At 41.5% G+C, this 26,633-nt stretch overlaps 1 protein-coding gene across 1 annotated transcript in view; it reads right to left on the minus strand.

Moving 5' to 3' along the window:
- LOC107190642 (LIM/homeobox protein Lhx1) overlaps positions 1-17,923 on the minus strand; it is a 35,046-nt gene extending 17,123 nt beyond the window's left edge. Inside the window, exon 1 of the mRNA XM_015579478.1 lies at positions 17,751-17,923. Coding sequence (XP_015434964.1) covers positions 17,751-17,923 — 173 coding nt within the window. The remainder of the gene's footprint in view (positions 1-17,750) is intronic.
- Positions 17,924-26,633: the final 8,710 nt, after the last annotated feature.

Here is a 26,633-nt window from a genome sequence, read left to right on the forward strand (position 1 = left end):
ACTCCCAGAAAAAAAAAGAGAGAAACACACGTCGTGGGGTGACCAGAGGGGGGAAACCTGCCGCTAAAAAGAAGAACCTAACCCATACGTCTCGGTGACGTATGCATTCGTGGATATTGATACGGACCCGGTTAATTGCTGCAATTAATTAAATAATTCCTGTAATTAGGCCCGGGATAGGTGCGCGCGAGGTGAGACCGAGTACTGCAGACGAGGCTGCACAGGTGGATAGAGAGAAGGATCCAGTTGGCCCTCCTGGATCCGACGGCGTAATGACCGCCGGTCAAGAAATATCCCCAGGTTCTGCTTCCGTGAGAAGATTGTTAGGAACTCCGAAGCGCACGGTACCACTGCTAATTTGGACAGGTTGATAGAATAGTTTGAAAAAGTGTGCCCGGTTGATTATAGGATGCCCCCCCCCCCCCGCTTTTAAGTACGCGGCGTAATAGTTATAGATGACTGCGTCGATCGATAAAAGGTATCCTTGTAATTTTCAACGTTTCTTCGTGTTTCTTTCTTCTTTTTTTTTTATTCGTCTTCGATCGTCACGCCTCTTTTCTCTTTCGTAGCCTCGACAAACAATAAAGTTGCTTATCGAAAACGATACCGCTCAACGTTTTCTGCGACAGTGGGCAGGGGTAAATGGAAGTTTGGCGGCAATCTGTTGATTGGAAAAATGTGAAAAGGAAAGAGAGCGTTTCCGTCCTGGGCCTGTTAGTGGACTAGTCAGTAAGGTTACCTAGAAGACTCTGTCTTAGATGCGGGGATATTCGATGGTCGGTTAAGGATGTGTATATACAAACGAGGAAGGGTTCAGGTAGTTGCGGGAAAGGTGTCAACTCGCTAGACTTCTAGTGACGAATGCAGGAAGTAGTGCCGCCACAGAAGAATAGTTCGACGTCGAAGACGTGTGTCGTCGCGTTTCCTGAATGCCTGCGACACGTCGCTGTGGTTTTGGAATCGTTGTGACAGACTGTCACGCGATGATCGTATCAATCTTTGGATTTTTCGGGTCGGAGATAATTGGTGATGTTTCAACAGGCCGGAAGATGTCATTCGAGAAAGGGTGTGGGAGGTGTGATGAATTCGATTGGTGTTACCAATGAGTGATTCATTAATTTTTAATTGTGAGGCCATGTATTTTAAATTAAACGTATGTTTTTGATGTCTTTTTACAACCACCCCGTATGCTGAACCTATCAACTAGCCTTTAAAAGAGATGACAGCTCGCCCCGAAGCGAAACTTTTCCAACGTCAGCTTCAATGGAAAGCTTTCAACCGTCACGTATATTTAAAGAAACGCAACGAATATGGGTCACAGGTCACGTCGGACACGCGTTTCCGTCGGTGGTCACGATAGCAATAAAATAATGGCATGGCCGGCGAAATCAGGTCGGCCGATACACGCGTTAAAACGTCGGGGGGAAATTTCCGCGAGACGACGTACACCGCGGCCCGGGAATTTGAATGCTCGCAAAGACGACGTCGGAAGTGCAAGCCGGAGAGAGAGTAGCCGGGGCATCAATTGAGATATATTTACTTTCGAATGCCGGCAGCCCTAAGGGACCGGCGGTAATTGCTATAATTAATCGCGTGATTCCTGTAATTAAAGCGATCGGGATTACCGGCTGGAAGTATACGGGGTTGCCCGATGCTTCCGTAATAATACGGCCGCGGGAGGATCGGACAGACGAATCGTTTTCGCCAGATTTATTAGCACGCGCCCGCGGACCAAACGCGCGCGCGCGCGCGCCCGGCGACGGCGAATCCTGCTTCTGCGCAAGGATCGCCCTTCTGGGACACTATGGGATGTTTACGAACGGTTGCGTGACAAGTATGTATTGGGAATTAATCGATTTATAGGGAACAGTGACGACCTTTAAAATCAGAACTGTCGAAATAACGACCTTCGAAATCAAGGCTTTCAAAGTCACGACCTCCAAAATTATGACCTCCAAAGACACAATCTACAAAATTACGACCTTATGTATTATTCGAATAAAGTCCTGCCCAACTCTGATTTTCCACTTTGTCATAAAACATAGTCACCTAAAAACCTTTAACACCGCGAGACTTCTTTATATTCACCATCCCATTTACATAACATTCCTGCACGGTTAATCGATCCCGCAATCAGAACTCAAGAGAACTAAGTTTCGAGAAAGCAGAATTGTCGACCACTGACCGTGGCAACCGCTATCCAAGAAGTTCCCTCCACGATCGAACGACACGACTCGGGGGTCAAGCCACAACGGCGGCGCCAGGAGCGCACACCTTGTCCTATTGCAGAAACTTTAATTACCGTCCAATTTATTATTTCTCTGTAAACACTTCGCCATCAAACGCCTCTCGTCCCTCTGTTATCCAGCATCGAACGCACATGCGTCTTCTTGGATAATGGAACAAACATCCGCGAGAGATGATCTTCAAGGAAAGAGAAGTCTAATTAACGAAATCCAATTAACGGAGAAGCGAGCACGTGCTTCAGCGCTCCTTCATCCATCTCTTGGTCATCGTTTTTTCGATGGGATCGAGAAATTTAAAAATCGCGACACGCACCGTTCCCGGCGCGGGTTTACAGGAAACTGGGGGAATAAAAGCCAGTTATGGCTTTAGCAACATTGTAAATCAAACGGGGACCTGAAGGTAACCAGCAACCGATGATATCAAACATTCGTTTCTGTCGCTAGTCACGTCTTCGATGAGAACGTCTCTTTGTGATGTTTCTTGAAAATTTGCATCGAAATAATAAGTACAAAACGTTTGTCATGACATTTGAATCGTCGTTGTAAGAGTTTGTTGACAAGTGATTTTGAGTTGCTTGGTAGTTCTAGTGTTAAAAATTAGGGTCCATGTGGATCCAGGCACCGTAGCGCGAAGATTAAAGAATCGCTAAAGGTTCTAATAAAGAAGTGATTCATTAAGTATCCTGACTTTTCATTAACTGGCCCGCATTTTCGCCGTCTCCTTTACAACCGTGACTCTCGTTCGCGATCATCCTGGATCCTCCGACGAGGACCGATCGTAACACGGCGGCGCCAGTTATCGGGACGAGTCTCAACCGGGCGTCGATTAATCCGTGAAATATCGACGATTACGGCCGCGAGGGTGAACGGATGCTTGCGAAACGATTCATAACAGTTATGCTAATGTCCACCGGTCGCGGTCGCGTAACGCCGCGGGATCCATAAAATCCCCTGGGTTGCAACCGACGATCGCGGCCGCTCCGATTCGGAACGTTCCGTCGTCCTCGTTCTCTTCTCGATCAACTTTCTCGGGGATTCTCGGTCGTATCACTTTCCCTCCTGAACCGTCCGTGGATCAACGGGAATGTACGGGAATGATGATTAAACGAATATCGTGCGTACGAAATTATGCTGATCAATGGAATGAATCTAGGAGATTGTGGGTACCTGTGACGCGTGGATCGAGGCTCGGAGTGGATAATTATGTCCTCTGGATGTTTCGAAAACTAACTGTTTACTACTGATCTTCGGGATGACCGGTGAAATTTTTCATGGAAGGTATATCTCCCCAAGTTTTTGTTTACGACACGTTCTGACGTTTGTGGCGTTCACGCGTGGAGTGATATGGGAATTAAAATCGTCTGTGGGGAAGTATACATTGATGGGAAGATTGTAGAAATCTGAATTTTTTGGACAAAGTATTTGGAGTAAAGAGGGATGCACGAGAAGGATGGAAACGACAATTAAACTAATGATATCAATCTTAAATTGTTCTGATGAATAGAATAAGCTCAGAATTATAGATTTTTTAGGTTTTAAGAATATTTAGGTATATATCATTGATTTTTGGGCCCGCCACGGAAGTTGTAAATAAGAGAATTACTTGTATATTCGTAATTATAAAGAAAACTAGCCAAACTTCGTTTCTATTAGAATAAAGAGGAACGGCCGAGAAGATGGGAATGATAATCAAACAAAAATCATGTATGAATTATGTAAATGAATAGAATGAACCTAGATTTGTGGGTACCCGAGACGTAAATCAGGTTCGAAGTGGTTAATTACATTTTGGAATGTTTGTAGGACTGGCCAGGTAGTATACTACATACATACTGATTTTCGGGCTGGCCACTGGAATTTCCACTACGAATTTACTACGCATAATCGTAACGTTATGCCTTCGAAATCGTAAATAGAAGAATGACTCGCGATTCTATTGTGTAGGAAAATAGATTCTGAAATTAGAGGCTAACGTTTAGGTGTAAAAGAAAAACTACGAGTAAAAGAAATTTGTTTAAGGCAAACTAAAGATTTTAGACGAAACTGGAAATGTCAGTTCTTCAGACAAAACGATAACATTATATTTATAATATTATAGTAATAAGATACTTAAGGAAATTAGTTAAATTCCATTCGTGTCCATTGATATTTTGGTTCACTTTAAACAGTTTTCAACGTATTTCATTACTTCAATAAATAATGCCGCGTAAACAATAGAGTGTCAATTTAACATGCAAACAAAGAGCTTTGTTGACAGTTTTCATTCATACATATGTCGATCATTGAAGTCTGTCATTTCATGTCCACAATCATAATATTGTAAACAGCTTGATATAATTCAATCCAGTAGATGAATGAAGTATGACAGCTTGATAGGATAGCGAACATGTTAAATTCTTCGAAATACTGCATAAATCATATATACAATAAAAATATTATCAGAATGAATACAAGTTATATAGGTCTTTCCTGCCTAGTTCCATTCTAATCTCTTTAATCTACATACCTATGAATGAATTTTGTTGTTTCAGGTTCTTCCACACGTGTAGATACATTAATGTTCGCTTCGAGTTTGTATAATGTCACCAAATTTCCAGATAATTCCCCGGAAGGAATTGACAGTAAGAATTCAAGTAAAAACAAAGCATTCCGTTTGCTTCCACGTTCCCAGGTTCGAAACGGCCGTCTCCACGCGCGGAAATCCGCTAAACACGAATAGCCCGTCGCGAATTCGCGAGTTACCAAGTGTATATGACCTACTGCAGATGGCCGAACGAGAAGGGGTCCCGTCTTCTCGAGTGTGACGCAAGCAAACGCGCGGCGAGTGGTTGGCAAAAACGTCCGCAGTGTGGACGAGCCTCTCAGGGCTCTCTCATCGCGATACATATACAGGGTGGAGCAATAACTATGTCCACTTTGAATATTGCCTGTATTTGTAATAATATGAAAAAATGTTATATACAAAAGTTACACGGTATAAAGGAGGGCATATTGTGACACAGACATTGTCTGCGTGGCTGAAAGCATAGAGGAGATTTCAAGGTCATCTCTATTTGTTTTAATGGAATGTTATGTTTTTTTTATCGCGATGTGATAGCCGGTGTTGAAGAATAAGTTCAGAAACGATAACACATGCACATGATGCAGCGATACGAAAATTGCAACTTTGCATTGACGCAAACGGTCACCAGTTCGAGTATATCCTATAATATAAGAAAGTTTATTTTACTACCACATTTGACCTTGCATGACCTTCAATGATAGCTCGCCGAAGTCGTCTCAACACCGGCTATCACATCGCGATAAAAAAACATAACATTCCATTACAAAAATAGAGATGACCTTGAAATCTCCTCTATGCCTTCACCCACGCAGAAAATGTTTGTGTCACAATATGCCCCCCCCCCCTCTATAACGTATAAGTTTTGTACATAACATTTTTTCATATTATTACAAATACAGGCAATATTCAAAGTGGACATAGTTATTGCCCCACCCTGTACACACATACGTAACAACACACATACACACAGGGCCGCGGCTGCCGTCGCCGGCCTTCCTGGAAGGGAAACACAGCTCCTCTCTCGGCCCTCTCTGTCCCACGCCGCGTCCAACGCGGCCCGTTTCTCTTTCCGTTGGACCGCGCCGGCCCCGTCACGCCCAACAAACTTCTCCTACGGCTTCGTGGCCGGGCGTCACGCCGCATTTATAATGTTTCCACCGTTCCACGAGTTTCGACGGGTTCCGCCGCCCCGAGGAGAACGTGCGCCGCGGGTGGAAAGCAAGGACAATGGACCCCCTCGTGTCGGGCGCCCCTTTCGAAGCCGGCCCGAGAAAAGCCTCGCCGATCTATGATTGCCTTCGATCGTTTCGCCTTTGATTTCCAACGGTTGTTCCGCGCTCGAACTCGCGCGCCTCCGTCTGGACCGAGTCGACTCTGTTTACCGTTCCACCTCCCTACCCCCCTCCCCTCCCTCTTTCAGAACACCCGCGTGATCAGCCTGGTTTACGCGCAACGAAATGACTCGCTGGATACGATTCGCAATTAATCGGAACTTTTTTATCCGATCCGTTCGAACGAATATCATTACATACGCGATGGGAAACTACGGTCCCGTGTTAATCTATGGGAGTTTTCGGGACCGACAATATGGCGGACTCGCGGATTGAAGGACGCTTGATAAGATATGGTCAGAGATGGGCAAACTCATTATTTAATTCTAGAAATAGTAATACAGCAGGTTATTAAACAGTACACGAAGATTAATCGAATTCACTTATCAAACGCACCATTATTCAAAAGAAACGGGTTAAATAGTTAATGAGATTATGTAAATAGGTGTTTGCCAAGTGTCTACTTATTCAAGGAGATCATTTTGTTGCAGACATTGGAATTGCCACGTCCAATCGATTAAAAATAAAGACATTCCTTTTTATCTTTTATTCGTTATTCGAAACTTTTTATCTAAGTAACGACTTTGCCCATTTCTGTGAGATAGAAGTAAATCGAGTAATGGAAAATAAATTTGCGTACAGAAAATACCCATTACTTTGATTAATTATTGTACATATGTACTTGGTAGATTACTAGAATTTCAGTGTAAAAGATCAGGTTAGCCTAAACGTACTGTGATGCAAATGGTGTAGCAATAGTAGGTGAAATTATATAAAATATCCACTTTCATGAATTATTTTACAAAAATCAAATTTAAAGATTTTTTTTCAAAACCTCATTAGGCTTTAATATTTTCACCAACAAAAAGGAAACATCAATCTTTAAATAAAACTACATAGCTTGAACTCTTTTTTCAAAATTAGACATACCACTGAAAAATAAAACAGCCCACATATTTTATACTTTGTAGCATTAATATAAACAGTCTTAGCTAACTCTTTCATTTCCCGTTCATATGTCCTTAACAAACGCAAAAAGTGGTAGGACGAACAAAAGATTTTCAGCAGCCCAACCAAACGTATATACAATATCTGCTTCACACCTATTACTCATTCCGAGTTTTTACCCTGTGCTAGTCTATTCCTATCGCTATTTCCCATTGCCCGCTGCTTTTTTACACGTTAGATACACTCAATCGCAACAGCCGTATGATTTATACCCAACCACGTCGCCACCGATCATCTCGGAGTCTCTCGCAGCTCCTCCACGACCGGCCGTTAATATTCCAACTGACTACCGATGATGTAACGGTATTCCCCACGTAATTCGGTGAACATTCTCGCGACGATTCTCACGCGAAGTCATATCTGCCAAATAGGGCGCAGACAAACGTCGAACCACGGAATCCTTTAAATAAATTTAATAACAATTGATTTTTTTGTTGTTGCTTAAATCCACTCTAATGCATATAGAGAATGTGTCTCTAAAGTTACAGATCGATATTTGGCCTCTAACTGTATTTGTAGTCGAGTTTTTAACAGAAAACTAAAATCGCAGCGCGGGAACTCGGCTGGCTTGTTCCAATTCACCCCCCGAGTGCCCCATTTCCGGGTCGGACATTTTTGTTACACCCTGTACATACATTTTTTTAACAACAAAATTTTTTTTGTATTCCAGAAGTGTGTGTTAATATACTGGTAAATGCTCAGATGGTTTGATTAAATCTTATTAAGACGCCCCCCTTAAGCAAATTGAAGCTAATCGAAACCGCGACTGGAAAGTAAGATCCAATCGACAATCATGAACAAAAAAATGGTGAAAGAAAGAAATTCTCTATTACAGGATAAAAACGTCTGCACATTTACTCTATTGTTCTACATAGTCGCCATTGACCTCCTTGCATTTTCCACGTTATTACGCTAGCTTTCTTATTCCCATGGGAAAGAATTCTTCCACCAGTGACTCGAGCAATGTCACCTCTGTTTGCAGTTCCTCGTCATTTGTAAAGTGTTGAGATGAATTCTTATGCTTCGAGTGAAGAAACAGGTAGTCATCGTTGAACACAAGGTCGGAACTGTGAGGCAAATGATCGAAAACATCCCGTCGAAGCTTCTCGGTTGATCGAACCCCTTTGATTTTCAATCGGGTAGGTCTTACGTTATTGTTCAAAACCACAGTCTCAAACATGTAAACACTTCTTTTACTCGCTTGAAGCAGTGACATTCGTTTCTGTACTTTACAAATGAAAAACTGAAAACATAGATGACTATGTTCGTTCAAGTCACTGGCAAGAAACTTTATCGCCATAAATAGAAGAGACTCAACCTACGAAAAAACCTTTTACCGACGGTTATCACGTTGACAGTGATTCACTGACATCGACTTTGACCAACGTTGTATCTCTCATGGACATTCAAATATATCTGTAAATCAGTATCGATGTAATAACTGTCGAACAAACTTTCGATAAGTTGACCCTTGTAGGATCAGCGATTTTTACGAAGCACCTGCCAAACAGCTCAAAGCACTTTTAAACACTAACGCCGAAATCTTTGAAATTTCATAAGAAAACTTACATGGTATATTATGCTAGCTTGTCTAATATATTTCGTATATTATTGTAATATGTAGTTCAATTTAGTATACATTCAATACCGGTAGTTCTAGTGTTAAAAGGGTTAAATAAAGATCTGAAATAATAAACCTGGTACAATGATATCCACGACGCAATAAACTCAATGGCCACCATATAGAAAAATAGAGTAGACATGTAAAATTCCACCCTGCGATAAATCATCTTTTTCTAGTACAATTTTTTTAAAACAACTGCCGATGGAATCTTGCCATCCGGACGGGCCTCGTGAGTATAAGTTCAGAGCAGGAGCGCCGAGTCTCGGGCCTCCGCGTCACGATGACACACCGTCGTCATCCCCCTCCGGTTAATGTTTTCATCGGTATATTTCGAGGACGTCGGGGACCATATTTTAAGGTAATAATTTTCGTCGGGGTATACAACGAACAGGCCATCGACCGCAAGCCACGGCAGTCGAGGCGGCGTCGAAACGGGGACATCGGTCCTTTTGATCCTGGGGCCCTTGTCGGGGGGTGGGGTCCCCACCGGCCATTATCGACCTTTAAGGACCTTGCTGCGTCTCGTGAAGAGCCGGTTACCATAACCCGCGTATACCGTTCTCTCCGGGCCGATACCTTCGGACCTTCCGGTGGTGTTACAGTATTCCCAGCAGCAATTTGCTGAGAGAAGAGGGGGGCAGAGCTCGCTCGTTCGATTCGAGAGAGGACATCGATAGATTCGTCGCGTCGTGGGAATCGATTCTCTGCCTCCATTTCGGAGTCGGCTTCGTTACGGCCACTTTTCGGGCCCGTTCATTCGTTTCGGTCGATTGGAGGCTCGAGTCTCGTGGTTCTAAATATCGCGAGTTTAATTTAAAGACTTTCGATAAATTTTTGAAAAAGGACTGGGATTTAATTGTCTATCTGTTCGTTGAAATCTCCGGAGGGGTGGTTTAGTAGTCATTGATGGACATGAACATTGGCGTAACTAGGATTTTATTTAAGGAGGTCCAGGTCCCCTGACTTTCCCTCATAATACTCCCCATCAGGCAAGTCGGGGGAGTTGAATCGGGACAGTATAGTTATCGACGATTAAAACATTAGGTTGGTGCATATGAAATGTCGTTTTTAGAAATGAAACTCTTTAACCACACGTAGTTTCCTCAGAGTTATTTAAAAGGTATATATTTATCGTGGATAATTTTCAATAATATCTCTTAATACATTATTGTCTATGACACTATGGCCTTTCGTTCGAGTCATTTTCTAACAAAAAATCACCAACCTTGAATTTCACGAACCAACACCAAACTGTCCCGTCATTTACACAACCTTCATCAAATGCTAAATTTATGTTTTCAGTAACCTTTTCGCAACTTGTACTAACTTAAACTCGTATTAAAAAATCACACAAATACGTATTCTGATTATTCATGACAACTGATAATGAGGTTTTAATATTTTTGTTGCAAATCACGTTAGCATTCCAGGCACGTGTATTACAACGTATTTCTTCTTCTTCAATATGGTTTAAGACAACAAACGATTAGACAAAATGTAATAGACGTCATTGACCAGACACCAACCTGATATAATGAATTTTCATGTATGAGAGTTATTAACTAAAGTTTCATCTTTCACGTGTTTATAAGCCTTAATAACATTTCCAATTCGTAGAACAGTATTGCTCATTACTTCAACTCCCAATACTAGTTATTTGGAAAAGAATTTAATCTATTGTAAGATACATTGCTTCGACGAATTCACTCCGAACTGACCACTGGTACTACAATATCGAACCATATCGCTAAAACGGGGGCAAAATGTTCTCGCTAATCCGTACACAACCGTAATTACCGTGGCGTTATCCCCGCAGCGTGTAACCGTTAGCAAAGAGGATAACTCTAATTAACGGTACGTCGTCGGGTTATTTTTGACTCGAAAAGCCTTTCCACGCCGATCGAGCGTGGCCCCCTCCTCCTTCTTCTCGCTCGCTCGTCTTACATCTAATGAATTTTTCATCGGGATGAAATGCAAAGTGGCTCGTAAAGTATACAACACGTTCGTTATACACCCGTTCGTATAAGTATCAAAGGGCCCCCGTTTGGACGCACCGTTGCCCCCCCTCCCTCCCTTGCTCGCCGCTTCTGCAGGGTCCTCGGCCACAAAGGGGATCGTTCATCGCTTCCAGAACTCACGAAAGAAAACGTGGTCTGACCCCACGTCGAACGGGAAAGGTGGACGATTTTTATTCGCGGTAAAATATCGAACGGTGACCCCCGTCGCGTACATCGACGAGCAAACTCGGCTTCCACTAGGGGAAAATGTAACGTAAGGCCCCCTACCACTTGGTATTTGGAATTACTGAAATGTATGCCAAATTAACATTCGATTTAATATTTATTTCAGTACCTAGAATAAGTTTACCAAGTATTAGAAGGCCCTACGCCACTTTTTTCCCTAGCGGAAGCTGAGTTTGCTCGTGAGGGCAGAGTTGGGCAGAATTTTATTCAAATTAAGTTGAGAAATTGAGGGACACATGAGGGTTAAATAATTGTTCGACAAATGTCGATTCATTCATAAAGAAGTACTATTTTATTATAAAAATTGAAATTTCCACGTTTAAAGAATTAAAAATTACGAAATACTTTTTTTTATCTTTTATTCGTTATTCGAAACTTTTTACCTAGATAATGTGTTTGCCCATCTGTGCGCGAGGGGACGTGTCGTCGTGAGAGCGCAGCTTGTGAATTAATCCTCGACTGGTGGCTGGACACAGGCGTCAATGGATACCGTCATGGTTCTTGAGGCACACTGCCATTTGTCTACTCGAGTATAAAGTGACTCGACAATTTGTTCACGGAAGGAGATATTTATTTGTACGGGTTACGTAGAAAACCTCGGATGTTATATAAGTATTATGGAAAATACACTATCGGACAAAGTATAGGACCAGGTCTGGTAATTAACGAGGAACGTTTTATTCTACAACGATTTCATAAAAGTAATGTGTTGGAAATTGATTGGAAATGATTTGTAAATATACTAATTCTATATCTTTTATTATATCGTTGAATAGTTACTGTTCTATCAATCACGAACTCTGGTCTGTTACTTCTATATCTACAAATCGCTGAGTTAGATGCGATTTCTAAACACTCGAGTCCAAATAAACCCGGTAACCGTACTCCAATGGTTAATTCATCCAGACCCCATTTTCTTTTAACAATACTTTTAGATATAAATATCCAAATATGCAGTAAATTTTCTGACAAACAGGATTATTAATATACCCAGTTAATAATGCTTTGCACACGGAACTTGAAGCGACACTCGAGCCAATCTGACCTCTATACAAACGTTTCCACAATTAAACAAATCACCCCCAGATCGCGATCGGTTGTGTAACAAATTACGTTGCATATATTACGCTCGCATTCTTCCAATCTTCGTTCGTCCCGTCACAATACTCCTTTTCTCGGTTCGTTACGTTCGTCACAGAGTTCTCCTCGATCACGATCCTCCGGTAGCCGCCCCCGTATCGGCCGGTTCGTTACGTGTTGGTTAACGGATACAATGTCCTAACCCAGGCATTGTGCACGGAAAAAACGGCGACGAAGCCGGGAGAAAAAGCGCGCGAGAGGCGGGAGGAGGCGAAGCCAAGCTGAAATGTTCTCAGCTTCTTTGATCCATGCCCGTAATTAATTTAAGTGACTCGCCCGCTGCTTTTTCGCGCGACTTCTTCTCTCGATCCGCGGCAAAAATCCTCGAACGGAGCGTAACCCGGCCGCCGTCGACGCGATCTTCACGCTTCGGGAGAGGTTTCTTGCCCCGAATGTCAAGGTCTCGGGGCTCTCGAGGCGTCTCGCGATTTGGGTTACCGTGCGTAGCTTTGCGCGAATGATTCTTGCCGGTTGTACATTGAAATCGTACGAACGAACGGCAAGAATCATTAAAGGATCGAAGTTTAAAAATAACAGCTATTTTTCGCAATTTTTGTTTTGCAAAAATGACGAAGTAAATGGAAAATCTATTACAAAGATTTATTGTATAAGTTTATTTGTTATAGTTGTGTAGTTTTTGTAACTCTGAAATGGTAAAATTTTTGTTTGTATTTATATTCTTCTGTAGTATTATTATTGAGTATTGTGTATGTATCTGGCAATCCTGTATCGGGTATTGTGTAACCGGAAATAAAGTATTATTATTAGCATTATTATTATTACATTTATTGTACATATCTGTAGGATATGAAGTGTGGGATATGAAAGAGAGTGTCACTTGGTATGTATCCTGCACGTCGATTAGGTGCTCACTTAAAAAACAGTCAACGTGACTTAGCTCCAGCGTAGCCATTTTGTTTAATAAAAAAAAATTTTCACGTACCCGAAGATATGTACAGTAAATGTATTTTAACAGACTTCGCATTTACTTCATCATTTTCGGAAAAGAAGTTGCCAACAAATGTATTTTATTTTTAGACTCCAAAGTGGACTAACCCCTTAACCCAATTCCTGATTGAAGTTCACCTATGTTTAAAAGCGTCTGATCTTATTCTTTAAGTCTACCATAGTTTTCAACTAAATACCACAGAAAGTAGCGAAGAAAAGGCGAAAGAGCTAAAGAATGTACAGGTCGAAAAAACAAAACAGGAACTTCAGATTGAGATTTATACGCCGATATTTAAACGTTTGTGAAACCTACTATTACCTGAAAGTTAAGGGTCCTGTTTTATTGAGACCGAAAATAATCGCGTCTCGAGACGAGGGTTAAATCATGAATAGACAGTGAACCATCATGCAAATTTAAATTTCTCTACGCTCTCGATAAAAACTGGAATTAAACAGAAATTTGTATCCTCTATTACATGTTTCAAATAATAAACAGTATGTAACATATAAATCTTATCGAATATACCTGCGTTTAGACATTACTTTCCTCCTGTATCTTATAAATGCTCAAATCCTCACAGTCTACTCATAACAAACGTGTCATTAATCGCATTTTATCAATCGAAAATCAAAACATAACACTTTTAATCTATCAGCCACAGAATAGCCCTTGTGTTCAATAAATTGTTGCATTTGAATTAAACCTGATCTACGCTAAAATCGAATTAACGAAAAATATTCACAGATCATTTGATCGTTTCATGTAGTAAACTACTGCTATCAAATTAATTAACAAATTTCTCTAATAAAAAATACAATTAAAGAGTAAAGTCTGACTTTGGGTTCAATTGTACCCGAACAGTGTACTAGGGAGAGATTTAATTTAATTTAATTTAATTTATTGCCATTAACGGGAAGACCCATTTTATACAAAAGTTTAACAAGAAAAAAGCATCGTGTAACACTATTTGTAGTAGTTTAAATATACATATACATGTTACTTTCGCAATATCCGGTAGATGGAAGTTTTGACTTTATCTATTGTTTCTGAGAAAAATTCAATTTGGTTATTAAATTAATATTTTTGTTGGCTATATTGCATATTCTGTCTATTGTATCTGTGTGTTTGTACCTGAATCTGTAGGAAGTAGGGTAGAATAGATTGAAATGACATCGCTGCACGAGAGGGTACGTGAAAATTTATTTGGTTCTTTTTTTCGCGAACGTAGGTTTTCACACATGTAGATTGTTAACCCCAAGAAATTTCTTTCAAAGACACGACGGAAAGCTTCAACCCAGAACAATTCAGCACGAAACTGTCCATCATGATAACCGGACACTTTGGAAACTGGTCGTGACGCACTATTCTTTTTTCTCTCGATTATCCGTTACGCTCAAGCAACACGATTTTAACGACCGGCTGGCGGCGCAACGTGGAACCGGGACCATCAATTTTCCCCGGCGTTATAAATATTCGATACCGCCGGAGTTTATAAAATAACGTCCGCAACAATGTCCCCGTCTAGACTACTCGTCTGGTGGTCTTCTTGCGCGGATCTAGGACTTTTTTCCCGTGTTTCCGATCGGCAAGAACTAAATAAGTGTCAGATCGTTCTTCGATTAGTTCCGTTTGGTGTTTCGTTCCCTTTTTTCGAACAAAATATATACAGGTCTTTGTGTCAGGGTGATCATCGCGATTGGTGGTCCCTGTTCTGAAGAAACAGCGTTGGACCATTTTCTTCTGTATTGTTCTATTAGTCGAGACGCGAAAAAGGTAAACTGATCAGCTACCGTGAAATAAAAAGTGAAGGAGGCTGATCGTATTATCATATACATATTGCTCTTTAAATTCCAACGTGGAATATACTAACAGGCCGAGATAGTTAGGTTAATATTAAAATCAATATGTAATAAGCACATTAAAATTCACGAAAAAATGTACCTCTTAGATTCTCTTTCCTCACAACTTGCTCTCATTTTCTGCATTCGATAGATATCCATTCGATAAAATAGTTCTTTAATTTTAGAGTAAAATGTTTTCGAGTCTCGTGTCTCATAATACCAACGTTTTTTTACTTTTTTAACAGCTACAGGACATTGTATAGATTTGAGGAAATATTTCAGTACGCTAATAAGGAACTTCGTGAAGTATCACTCCCCCACAATTTCGCTCAAAATGATCAAAATTCTTTTAGACTGTACCGTTGTAAAATAAGGAATATGCCAGAAAAAATGTTAACAACAACGATTTTTATACAAATCATACGTCACCCGTTTATAGGTTCTTAAAGACAGTAAAATTTTCATCTTTAACACGTTTTTACTCCTCCTACCCCTTACGCAGTCATATACGAATGAATAAAAAAGTGAACGTCCATAAAATAAGTGGTTTCCCCCGCAAAGTCTAAAACGGGAATCAACCGGTCACGTAAAAATTCTTAGGTTTAATCACTGAATAACGATATAAAGCTCCATAAAACCATCGGGAATTGGCAGCTCGCGAATGTTCCCTATAACTACGACAAAAAGATTTATAGTTCGACGCATATCCTTTTTTGATCGTGTTATATCACACGTAGTCCAATCTTGTCGTATTCAATTAAGAATCCTAACCACTTCATTGCTCTATTACTTTCACCAATTTATCCGAACAAACATTAAAAATACACACTCGCTAATAAATCAAAGTAGTGTACAAAATTCTTTGGTTGTGGTGTCCCCGGGGATCATTTTATACACATACGTTACAAAATCCTCCTTAAGTATGCCTTCAAAGAAATGTGAATAAAAAATGTAATTGATCGCGTAGCTAAATTTTATTTAAGCCAATGATAAGAGAGATAAACTAACTTACAAAAACTACTTTACTTTTATTTAAATAATCAGCATTTGTATTTTTTATATAAATTACACGTTAAAGGGATCGTTTTAGACACCTTTCCCCTACATGGGATTCTGGAACGATCTAACAAGAAGTTGGGGGGGGGGGTTAGTGCCAAGATCCAGAGATACCGAAGTTTTTCGAGTTTTTCCCGTCCAATGTTACAAGAAACGAGGCCTGACAAATGGCGAGGCAGGAAATCGACCGTGGTCCATGGACCGCGTAACGAGCCACGCGGCGGCACGGCGATCGAACCGGCGATTTTTGTTGGAAAGCTTATATCGAGAGAAATGACGTCGGCGGGGCCCTCCGCCTGTCGCGGAAAATGTCAAGGCCTCCTTTCCATTCGTCGCGGGATGCTTTTTCTCGCGGGCACGCGAACACGCAACCGTCGAAACGGAAAAAAAAAAAAAGAAGAAAAAACAAATCTCCACGGACAAATGTCGCGGTCGATTGTCTGCTAATGCATCGATCGTAAATCTCTCCGATTTCCATCGGCGTCGACGGCCTGGTAGCGCGATAGTTTATCTAATTACGCGAATGGGAAACGTTGCATTGGCGAAACGCTTCGTCTGTTTCGAGAACAGTACGAAAAAACTGACCACGGTGACTACGATTTCTCTTAACAAGGATCCATCAATTAACGTCCGGTGTTATCTGTCAACGGCTGAACCGAATAAATCGACGATAGCGTAAACTAGTTTGGTTCATAGAGTGGAACTGTTTTCGTGTATCGATTGAGATTTCTGAATAGATATGAAGGGGAAGAACGATGAGAGTCCGTAAAACTTGATTTTTCAGAAATCAAAAAGAAAACTTTTTTACCTGTGGCAGTATTCTATTCACATAAATCTTTCCAGTGGTAGGAAAAGCAATTTTAGCGATTTTTTTGTTCTCAAACCCCTAAAAACAGGAATTTTGACTTTTCCAAGTTCTCTAACTGATGATTTTGTCGTTTTCGAACTCTTTGAAACCACGATTTCGAATATTCCAAGTCTTGTAACCCGTTATTTTCGCATTTTTGAACCCTTCAAATAGAAATTTTGACGTTTTCAAGTACCGTAACCCTTCATTCTGCGAGGGGAAAAGAATAGTATACGTCAATAGAAAAATCAGTGTATTTTAGTAAAACTGAGTAAACATTTAAAGAAGTTGAAGATTGAAATGAAAAAGTTGAAATCACAATCCAGACTTATACAGCAATGTGTGACGAACGTTTCCGAAACCATAAGACGTTAGTGAACCGTTTTAAGGTCCAAGAAGATCGACAACATTAGGAAAATGAAAAGTGTGATACCCCACAGTATCAGTGTATCATTCCACCCCTGATGAAACTAATATCCTATAAGACATTCGGACAATCTTTCCAGAAGTATTAGGCTCATACCCGAAAACCTGAACAGTACCAAGTGTACCATGCTAGTCCACGAAAGACCAAAAATCTCCGATTAACACTAGAACTACCGACAATAATCGCACATCTATATCAATAAACATGATAAACGTGTGAAAATGAACGAATTAATAAATTAACTGATTTCGTCACTCCCTTATCAAATAAAACTTGCCAAAGATCTGAAGAATTGTATGGCTATAATATTTTAGTCACCGTTATAAGAATGTGACAACCAGTCATTTTGACTGCTGTGGTAGTTCTAGTGTTAAGAACCACAGGGTATATTTGACCGATAAAGTTCTCCAATTGAAATTACACCGAATCCGTCGAGTGAACGTGTGTTAAATTGAAAACAATGGCTTCTAGGTACCTGAAGAAGTCCTCCCTGCAGAAGAGTTTCGCCTCCCTGGAGAAGCACTTGTCCTGCAACGCGGTTCTGCAATCGAAGCAACGGACGCACTCGATGTGCCATGCTCGGTCCAAAACATTCAGCAGGTACTGATCCATAATTGGTTTGTCGCATCCTGCACATGACAGGAGCATCGCCAAACCGCGTCTCCCTGCTGCGAAAAGAAAGAGAGCAATTCGTTGAATAATTTTCGCCCGCGAACAGTGGAGGGGATTTTCGGACGCGAATTTTGCTAATTTCGGTGTCGGGTTTTCTCGTCGAATTACGCGCGTTTCGGATGGAGCGTGCAGTTGATAAATATCAGTTAAAAAGCGAAACGTCGAGGAACGATGATATAGAACAACCGCTCGCGACTTGACGAGCCGTTTTAATTCTGGTTGCGCGCGCTCGAACGAGTCGCCATCGCGCGACACCGTGGAAAACGAACGAGAAAATCGAGGAAATCCTGGGCGAACGCGTTCGGAACGGTCGTTTATTTCAGGACTGCTTCAGGTTTTGATTTGTAATATTTTAGACTTCGAGACTGAAGTGTTTTTCTGGGTTTTTAATTAAGAACTTCGGAGGATTATTTACACTGATATTTTAAAATATTACATGCTTGCTATAAAATGTGTAGTAAATGCATTAAATCTTACGAATGATTTGATATCTCTTACTTTGTTCCTGTACGTGGTTTTTCAGACATCGTGGTAGAAAGAAGGTAATTCCTCGTGTAAGAGTAAATCGAAAATATAGAATAACATTTTTTCATAAGGAGCTCAAATTTCTAGAAAAACTAGTTTGATGATTCAAAACACATGTATTCGTACTGGGAGTAAGTAGAAACAGAATGTAATGAACAGACGCAGTAGCCAAGTCCTATTCAGTCGTACGCGTATCCAGCTGATTTTGAAATTCGATTACTTTAGAGACGAAGCATCACACGAAAGAATTTTCTTGTGTATTTTCTACTGATGACAATAGTCACCCATCACAATATAAGAAACGCTCAAAGTCTGACTATAGTCACCGCCAATAACGAAAGGGTTAAGCATTCCATAGTTCACTGATACTTTAACTAACTCGCTGTATTTTAATTTTCATGTTCGTTCAATGAAATTATTCCTTTCTCTTCGAAGTCAATACCGGATCGGGTGAATGAGCGTTGCTGACGATCCGAATGAACGGCAGACGAACAATTAGGCACCGGTTAAGCGGAAACGGAGCACGTGCTCTCGATCACTTTGAAACATTCTCGATTACCGGCCAGATTCCAATTTGAAGGAAAAATCCCCGCAGCCCGACTCGCCGTGGCCGAGCACGTGCATAACGAACCCGCGCGCATTGTCCGCCGAGTTTTTGTAATTCAAACACGGTTTGATTACCGTGCAGTCTACCGAACCCTCGGCCGCCGAACACAGCCGAGAGAGGCGCGAGCGTAAAAGTGCAACACAATGCGACTTCCTCTATTGTTAAACGGCCAGTCGGAGCTGCGCGTCTACGCGACCCGTGCGAAACGATCGGGTTTTCACGAACGATTAGGAACGAATAGGGAATCGATGATAGGGGATAGTTGCTTATATTGCGTTCCCTGAATCGTACCTCATCGATTTCTTCATAATTAATAAATATAAACGACGTCTGAAAGTAAAGGTATAAAATAAATAAATTTAAAAAATTCAGATATGGTTGATCTAACTCATGACAAATATACAGGGTGTCTCATCCGATTTTAACATCTTGATTTTCTCGCTATTGGTACTCGTAGCAATAAATGTTTTAGCGGAAGATTGAATGGTATCGAGTGGAGCATATTCTGATGTTATTAGTTTTTTCGTGAGTAGACGCGTAAAGGTCATATAAAGGTCAACTTTGTTTTTTTAAATAGAATGAGGTATTTTTTAATACATCAATCGATGCAGCTGGACATTCGTTATAAAAAAGTACTAATCTATGTATGTCTAAGAGTTAGTACTTCAGGAGATATTTCAATTTAAATAATTCTAAAATACCATTACTCTCTTGTAAATAGATTGCAGGTGTTTATAGAGATTCAGTGGTTTTTAAAAATATTCGAATAAATTAGAGAATATAATAATCATATTTACACGCAGAGTACGAGATTTAAATGACTTCATGGAACACGGTATAAATTTCAGTAGAGCCAATTGCAAACCGTATACCGTTAGTAACTGTATAAATAATTACAACGCTCAGGCGTAGAAACAGTTTAACAAACCCAGTAATCACATTCGGTCGTTCGCGCGTAGATCCATTAACTGTCAATAATCATTGAACGCTTCAACGTACATATTTGTACTCCGCGAGTCACGTCGATAATTATAATACGTTCCCAATGCTAAGGATTGCCCTTTATTACGCTTTCTTCGCTTCTACATCTGTCTCCCTCTGTTTCTGTGACGTCGTTCTCGCTCACTCCCGATCTCTGACTTCTTTTTTCGCCATTGCTGAACCCTCTCGGGGTTCACTCCTCTCCTTTTTTCGCGGTTTCCGCCAATGGGCGTTCCTCCCTGCCGGCAGGGTTGTCAACCTAGCAACCCTTCTCCCCACCCTTGAAGCTCTGACCTTGCGCATCTCATCTCCGTCGGTCTCACCGGGGTGGGCGAGAAGAAAAAGGAGAATGCGAAGTCGACGCGGCGCAGGGGCCCCGACCACCCTGCAGTTACCTCGAGATTTAAATCGTTCCACGCGAAAATCGACTTACGAGTAATTCCTCCGGCGAAATTGGCTTCTCAAGAAAATTCCGTGTTTCGCGAAAAAGAAAATCTAACGGCTGAGCCCGCGGAATTCATCAGCGAACGACCTGGGCCCATTCATTGTGAGATTTAGAGAAAAGGAAGACGAAGTTTCATTTTTTAAGGTTCGAAACTTTCGTTTTTAAAGAAATGCGGTTTTTAGGACAATCCAAGTACACGTGCACTTAACTGATATCTGACTTCGGAGATGTGAATATTGAGGTTTTTTATTCATACTTGGCCTTTTTACGAATATTAACACTAGAACTACCGACGATAAACGCATCTTTGCTTCGATCGGTGGGTAAACGTGAAAAACTTTTGAAAATTTAGAAATTGACTAATTTCTTCACTTTCATATCGGAATAAGAGGTGCAAAATATCTGAGAAAATGTATTGTCATAACATTTTAATCGTTGTTGTAAGAGTGTATTGACAAGTCATTTTGACTTGCTTGGTAGTTCTAGTGTTAAGGACATCGACACTTCCGTATTGTAACACGTGAAGGAAGAGAAACATAGTTGAATAAGTGTATACTTGACAAATTTTCAATATTGATTCTGACAGATACTAAAGACTATACAAAATTATATTCTCCCTTTTCAATTATTTTTTTTTCAGGAAGAATCACATTCTATTAGAGTTAGACACAATTTTCATTTGATTAATGCACAATGGAAAGCAGCAGTATATTAGAGAGTTATCCGGACCTTTAAACGGTTAATAAAATTAAATAATTGTTCGCTAAGTGTCTACTTATTCAAGAAGCAGTATTATTTCATTATCAAAAACTGGAATTTCCACGTTTAATCGACGAAAAATAACGAACACAGTAAACCTCAATAACCTACAGTAAATCCTCGATATGTGTTCGAAGGCATCTCAGCACTAAACCTTAAATATTTCATAAACTAATGGCCATATGCGACCAAAACAAATACCATTGGCTTCAGAATTCCAAGCTCTATCATTGTGCAAGACGTGATTAAAAAGTCAGTGTTACATCTGGGGACCCCTGCTTGTCAGTGCCAAAGAGCCTTCGAACACTCATTGAGAATTTACTGTAATGTCTTCTCTTAATTCCCCAACAATTTACGGAACCATGTATTTAAAAGAATTTGAGAAAGTAGAATGGAAGCAACGTAAAGCCAGAGATCTCCGCAATAAATTCGACCGTGGGAAAGATTTGAGCGAGATAACGCTATCAGAAATTCATCCCCTAACGCAGTTGACCTTCCATTTCCGAAATCAGATACCGCCGGCCGATTTCACGGGCGAGACGAAAAAGGATGGAAACATTTCCCCGAATCTTCCGAACCAGATTAGGATTAACGTCTACGTGAGACGAATGCTTGAATTCTGTATCTGCGCCGAAAACGGTTCGATTAATCCGATTCCCACCCCGTGAAACGCGCGGCGTCGCGTGCCACCTTTTGCCGTAACCACGTTATCGAATCAATAACAATTCGAAAACGCTACAAAGCACGTTCGAACGCTATTCTATTTGGAATCGTGCGTCGAAATTTGATTGCGGGACGCCCCGGCGTTTATTCTCCCTCGTGTCGAACACGCTTCGAATTAACCGCTCCGAAAATTTCCCCCTAATTCGACGGGAGATAGTGAAATTAGAAAACGATATCTAATTAATCAATGGTGACGAGGAAAATAAGAGAATGGCGTTTTAAGTTACAAAACTGTGTGTCGTTTGTACTATCGATCGAAATGGTGGCGACGGATGGAAAAAGAGAAACACAATTGATCAATGTGACAGTGGGGTAATTAATGGTCCCTTCTTTACAATTAACATGTTCATTATCGTATTCGACCTAAATCGGATAAGAATAGCATATAAAACACCGTAACCGACTTTACCATTATAAGATCGCGCGCTGATGAACTCGGTTTTTCTTGTAGTTTAATAGTTAAACCACGGATAGTTACGCAAATTCACACTTTCCTGACTATCGTATAAAAATCAATGTTTAAAAGAATACCCGTTTTACCTAGTAACCCTCATCCATCCCTCATTTTCCCAACTTAATTTGTCCCTCGATGTCAAATTGACCCAGTGATTAAAATTAATATAACGAAGTTATAAATAGTTAAATTTGCAAATTCTTTAAAGTAAAAGTCACGAAGCGTCAGCTAAATTTATTTACACATGAAATAATAACGTCATTTCTTTAGAGAAAACTGTGTCAAATTGACACAAGGGATCGATGAGGGTTAAGACATTTATTCAATGAAAAATGAATTAAAATTTCGATCAGTTTTGGTTAAAATTATTACACTGTATTCCATACATTACGAATTCCGCAGTCTATAAATATTATATACAATAATCTGCCGACACTGAACGTGTTAAACAGAAACCTTGAATGGTTTCCAAAAAATGGCGACCAAGGATGTATGAAGAAGACAATAATACCAGTGAATGAGCAATCGATACGACCGTGTCGCATATACCTGTCCGAAAGGTCAAACACGATACCTTTCAATGTCAATATTTTTCCTCGAGCCACCCTCTGGGATACATACACTCCCTAACACCCTTTCGCGGTCAAGTATCCGTGCCATCCTTAAAGGAACAAGACCAAAGAATTTGCAAAACGTAGTGGATTGCCCAGTCGCGAAATATAATTCTAGGCAAATCAAGTCTAACCGCGGAAGATCGGACTTCTTAAAGACGAAGAAAAAAATTAGAACAAATGAGACAAGTTAAGTAGAGACTCGTTGATATAATCTGCGATCGATAACGACACACGGATCGCAGCCCAGCGGAACCTTTATAAATTATTACTTTTCATTAATATGCTGACTTTAATAATGGTCGGCGTTCCGACGCTACGATTACAACGCCCCTATCGTCCTCGCAAAAACGATCATTTTTCAATTACTATTTAATGTGTTCCTTTAGCTTTTTCCACCAAAGATTACATACCTACTCGGGACGACGGTACAGATACCGTATACGATACCACAAATCAATTCCTCGATTTGACACTAATAGCCGTCATGAATTAAACATTGATTCCTGAACAGCCTGTTCTTCTCCGTTCGGGTACGCACACCTTTCAGGATAATCGGCCCGGTGCGCGCGAACGCGCTCCCGTGATTCTACTCGCAGAGATTCGCGTGTCCGAAGACGACGACGGATTTCCTCGAATCGCTGGTTCGTTACGCACAATGACGGCGTGTTCAACCCTGTCCGAGGCGAATTCATCCTCGTTAGATCCGAACCACGGAATGATCCATGGAACGATTCATCACCGTGCGAGAGAAGAAAAATAAAAAAAGACCGCAGTCGTATGACATCAAAATTACGGTGCGATCAATCACGATAAAGGAAGGAAACGATGTTCGATGCTGTCTACAGAAAAAAAAAAGGTTCGCGTAACCACCCCCTTGAGGCTTAAGACGCGGAAAATTCCTTTGGGAAGGCAATCTTACGATCTTTTGCGTGTTTCTGAATTGGTTTATCGAAGCTTCAACTATTTACTATCTGTAAAATAATGGACTATGCTGTAAATTCTCTACTACTAAATTGCATAGTTTTCAGGGGTGAATTAATGTCCTACACATTAAAAATAAGATTATTGTTAGAATATATTCTTCTGTCGTTAGTTTGTCCGAGTATAACTATTGTGACAAAGTGAGGAATATAATGCGGTGTAAGAGAGAAATGGGTTATAGTAGTTTCAGTAGCTCAGTAGAAGAAGTCAGACTGCAAGAAGACGAACCTTTCAGTGATGTAGGTCGCAAACTCGCAGTTCTCACTTGTTTCGAAAAACTGGTGTACCTGGCCTACTAATGGACGTAATTAACGTATAGTTTATGCAAAACCACCCTTTATCTTATTGTTTCTACTTTAATAATTCCGTAATAAGTCTGGATTGTCTGAACTTTGAACTTGGCATTTAAGCTACTCTGAAACTAATGCTCCATTCCTAGGAATGTGACATAAATATTTTTTATATTCTATTCTATATTATCAAAAGATAGCTTGCAACTGAATATGGATTTCTACCGTTTGTTTACAACAGAGTTGTTGGAACACAGCTTTGCACAACGTTATTAAGTATTTACGATAATCATTATTTACGTCTTCATTTCCTTCTATCCTTCATAATTGACACCGTTAAAAGCAAACAACAGTGAACGTGTTAATATTATTCTCGCTAGATACTCTCTGAAGGTTTTAACTCGTTAACATAAACACATTCTATTGCTTTAAACAAAGATGTACTATTATCATTACTATTCTCTTCCACACACTTGCTCAAAAAGATGAATTCTCGGAAAGGGTTGAACCGTTCGGCATACAAAGTGACCTAAATATGTAAATATTCGTTTATAATATAATAAAATCAACTTACTTATGTTACAAGCCTGGGTGACGGGCAGGGGTGCGCAGCAAGGCCCGCCGAGGGTCGCGACCCTTATCCGGGGGGTACCAACCCCCCCGGGGCCCCCTCCCCCGCCACCGGCGCCCCCGTAGCCCTCCACCTCCCCAGCCGCGACTGCGGCCACCCCTGCCCCCACTCCCTCGCCGGGCCCGGGACCACCACCAGGCCCACCTTCCAAGGGCCCGTATCGGCCGAACGGTCCCGAAGACCCCAGTGCACCCACTTTTACTGCGGTGTTATCCCAACGGCCGTTAAATCGCACTTCTCACACTTCCCCCCGTTGGTTTCCAGTTTCTTTTTTCGCCACGCACTCGATACTTCGACAAATTCCAGTCCTCTTCCTCTATATCTACCTATACCATCTATCTATTTAATTCCTTTTCCCTTCTCTACGCGTGTACCTCCCTCTATGCACGATTCTATGCACTCGTTACCCTTCTGTCTCCCTCTTTCTCTCTCTCTCTCTCTCTGCCTCTCTTTCTCTCTGTCTCTCTCCCTCTCTGTGTTTTGATCTACTGATTCGGTCCGATGCGTCGCTTCTTAAGTTCGTCGAGGGATCACTGATCAGATATACCTAACTCCTGCTAACTACCGGTTAGTCTAGAACACCAGTATTTTCACCCTCGTGTTTCCCAGCTGATTGATCAGTACCGTCGGCACATCGCGGACCCCGTACGACATAGGTATTCAGGATCGTTCTCCTCCTCGATTCTAGACACTCCGCGGTGGTTCATCGTACCGATGGAACCGGTACATATCGCGACAGATCTATCAGACGCGACGTGCGCGTCCGCGCGACGGACCCCATCAAGAACCTTACGATCTGTCTAACAACTTCACGTCCGGAATATTCCCGATTCGATGCAAGTCCCTCGGTTACGTGGCAGTGTTTCTGCAATCGGTTAAACGATATTTCCCCTAAAAGACCACTTATTCTCGTGACTTTTCGAACAGTACGCGTGTCGAATCGCGACGATGGGATCCGCGGAACAAGCGTAGATATATCGGTCAGGAATCGAACGAACGTTTGCGGACCGATAAGCGGAACACACGACAAGGAACGCGGCGATTACCCCGAGCACGCTCGCCTCGAGTTCGCCAGCCAACTGGCTGCACCTGTGACAGCCGCGAGGGCCCCCCCTCTACCACTCGCAGTACGTCTACAACCGGGTACGCCCATTGGCCACGACCACGGCGCGGGACCTTTCGCGCTTCGCCCGGATTGGCCGGCCAGGCCCCGCTCGGGCGTAGCCAACCCCGTGCGCCGTCAGACATGGCCGTGGAATGGCTGCGGTTCTCTCGCCGCGGCGTACGGGACGCGCTTCTGTCTCGTCGGTTGCTACTGCTTCTCTGCCGCTTCTGCCGTGGCCGTGTGTTGTTGCTGGAAATAGCCTGGTGCCGTCTGATTCTCCTCGTCTCTGACGCGCTATCGATCCCTCTTCGGCGTATACCGAACAGAAGACCGCTGAGCGAAATGCCACAGGTTTCAGGGAATCTTTACCTCTCGCGCCCGCGAAATATTCCCCCTCCCCTCTCTTGCTGGTGTTGCTTCGTTCTCCCTCCTTCTCGTACTTACACCTTCCCTCGCCTCGGTCTCAGTCACTCGAACGTGATTCTCTCCGATATTTCTTTTTAGTTTCTCCCTTTTTTAACCCTCCCATTTCTTCCAGTGGAATAATTTTTCGATTCTCTCCTTCCCTACA

This window comes from Dufourea novaeangliae, unplaced genomic scaffold (assembly GCF_001272555.1).
Source record: "Dufourea novaeangliae isolate 0120121106 unplaced genomic scaffold, ASM127255v1 scaffold170, whole genome shotgun sequence".
Taxonomy (NCBI): Eukaryota; Metazoa; Arthropoda; class Insecta; order Hymenoptera; family Halictidae; genus Dufourea; species Dufourea novaeangliae.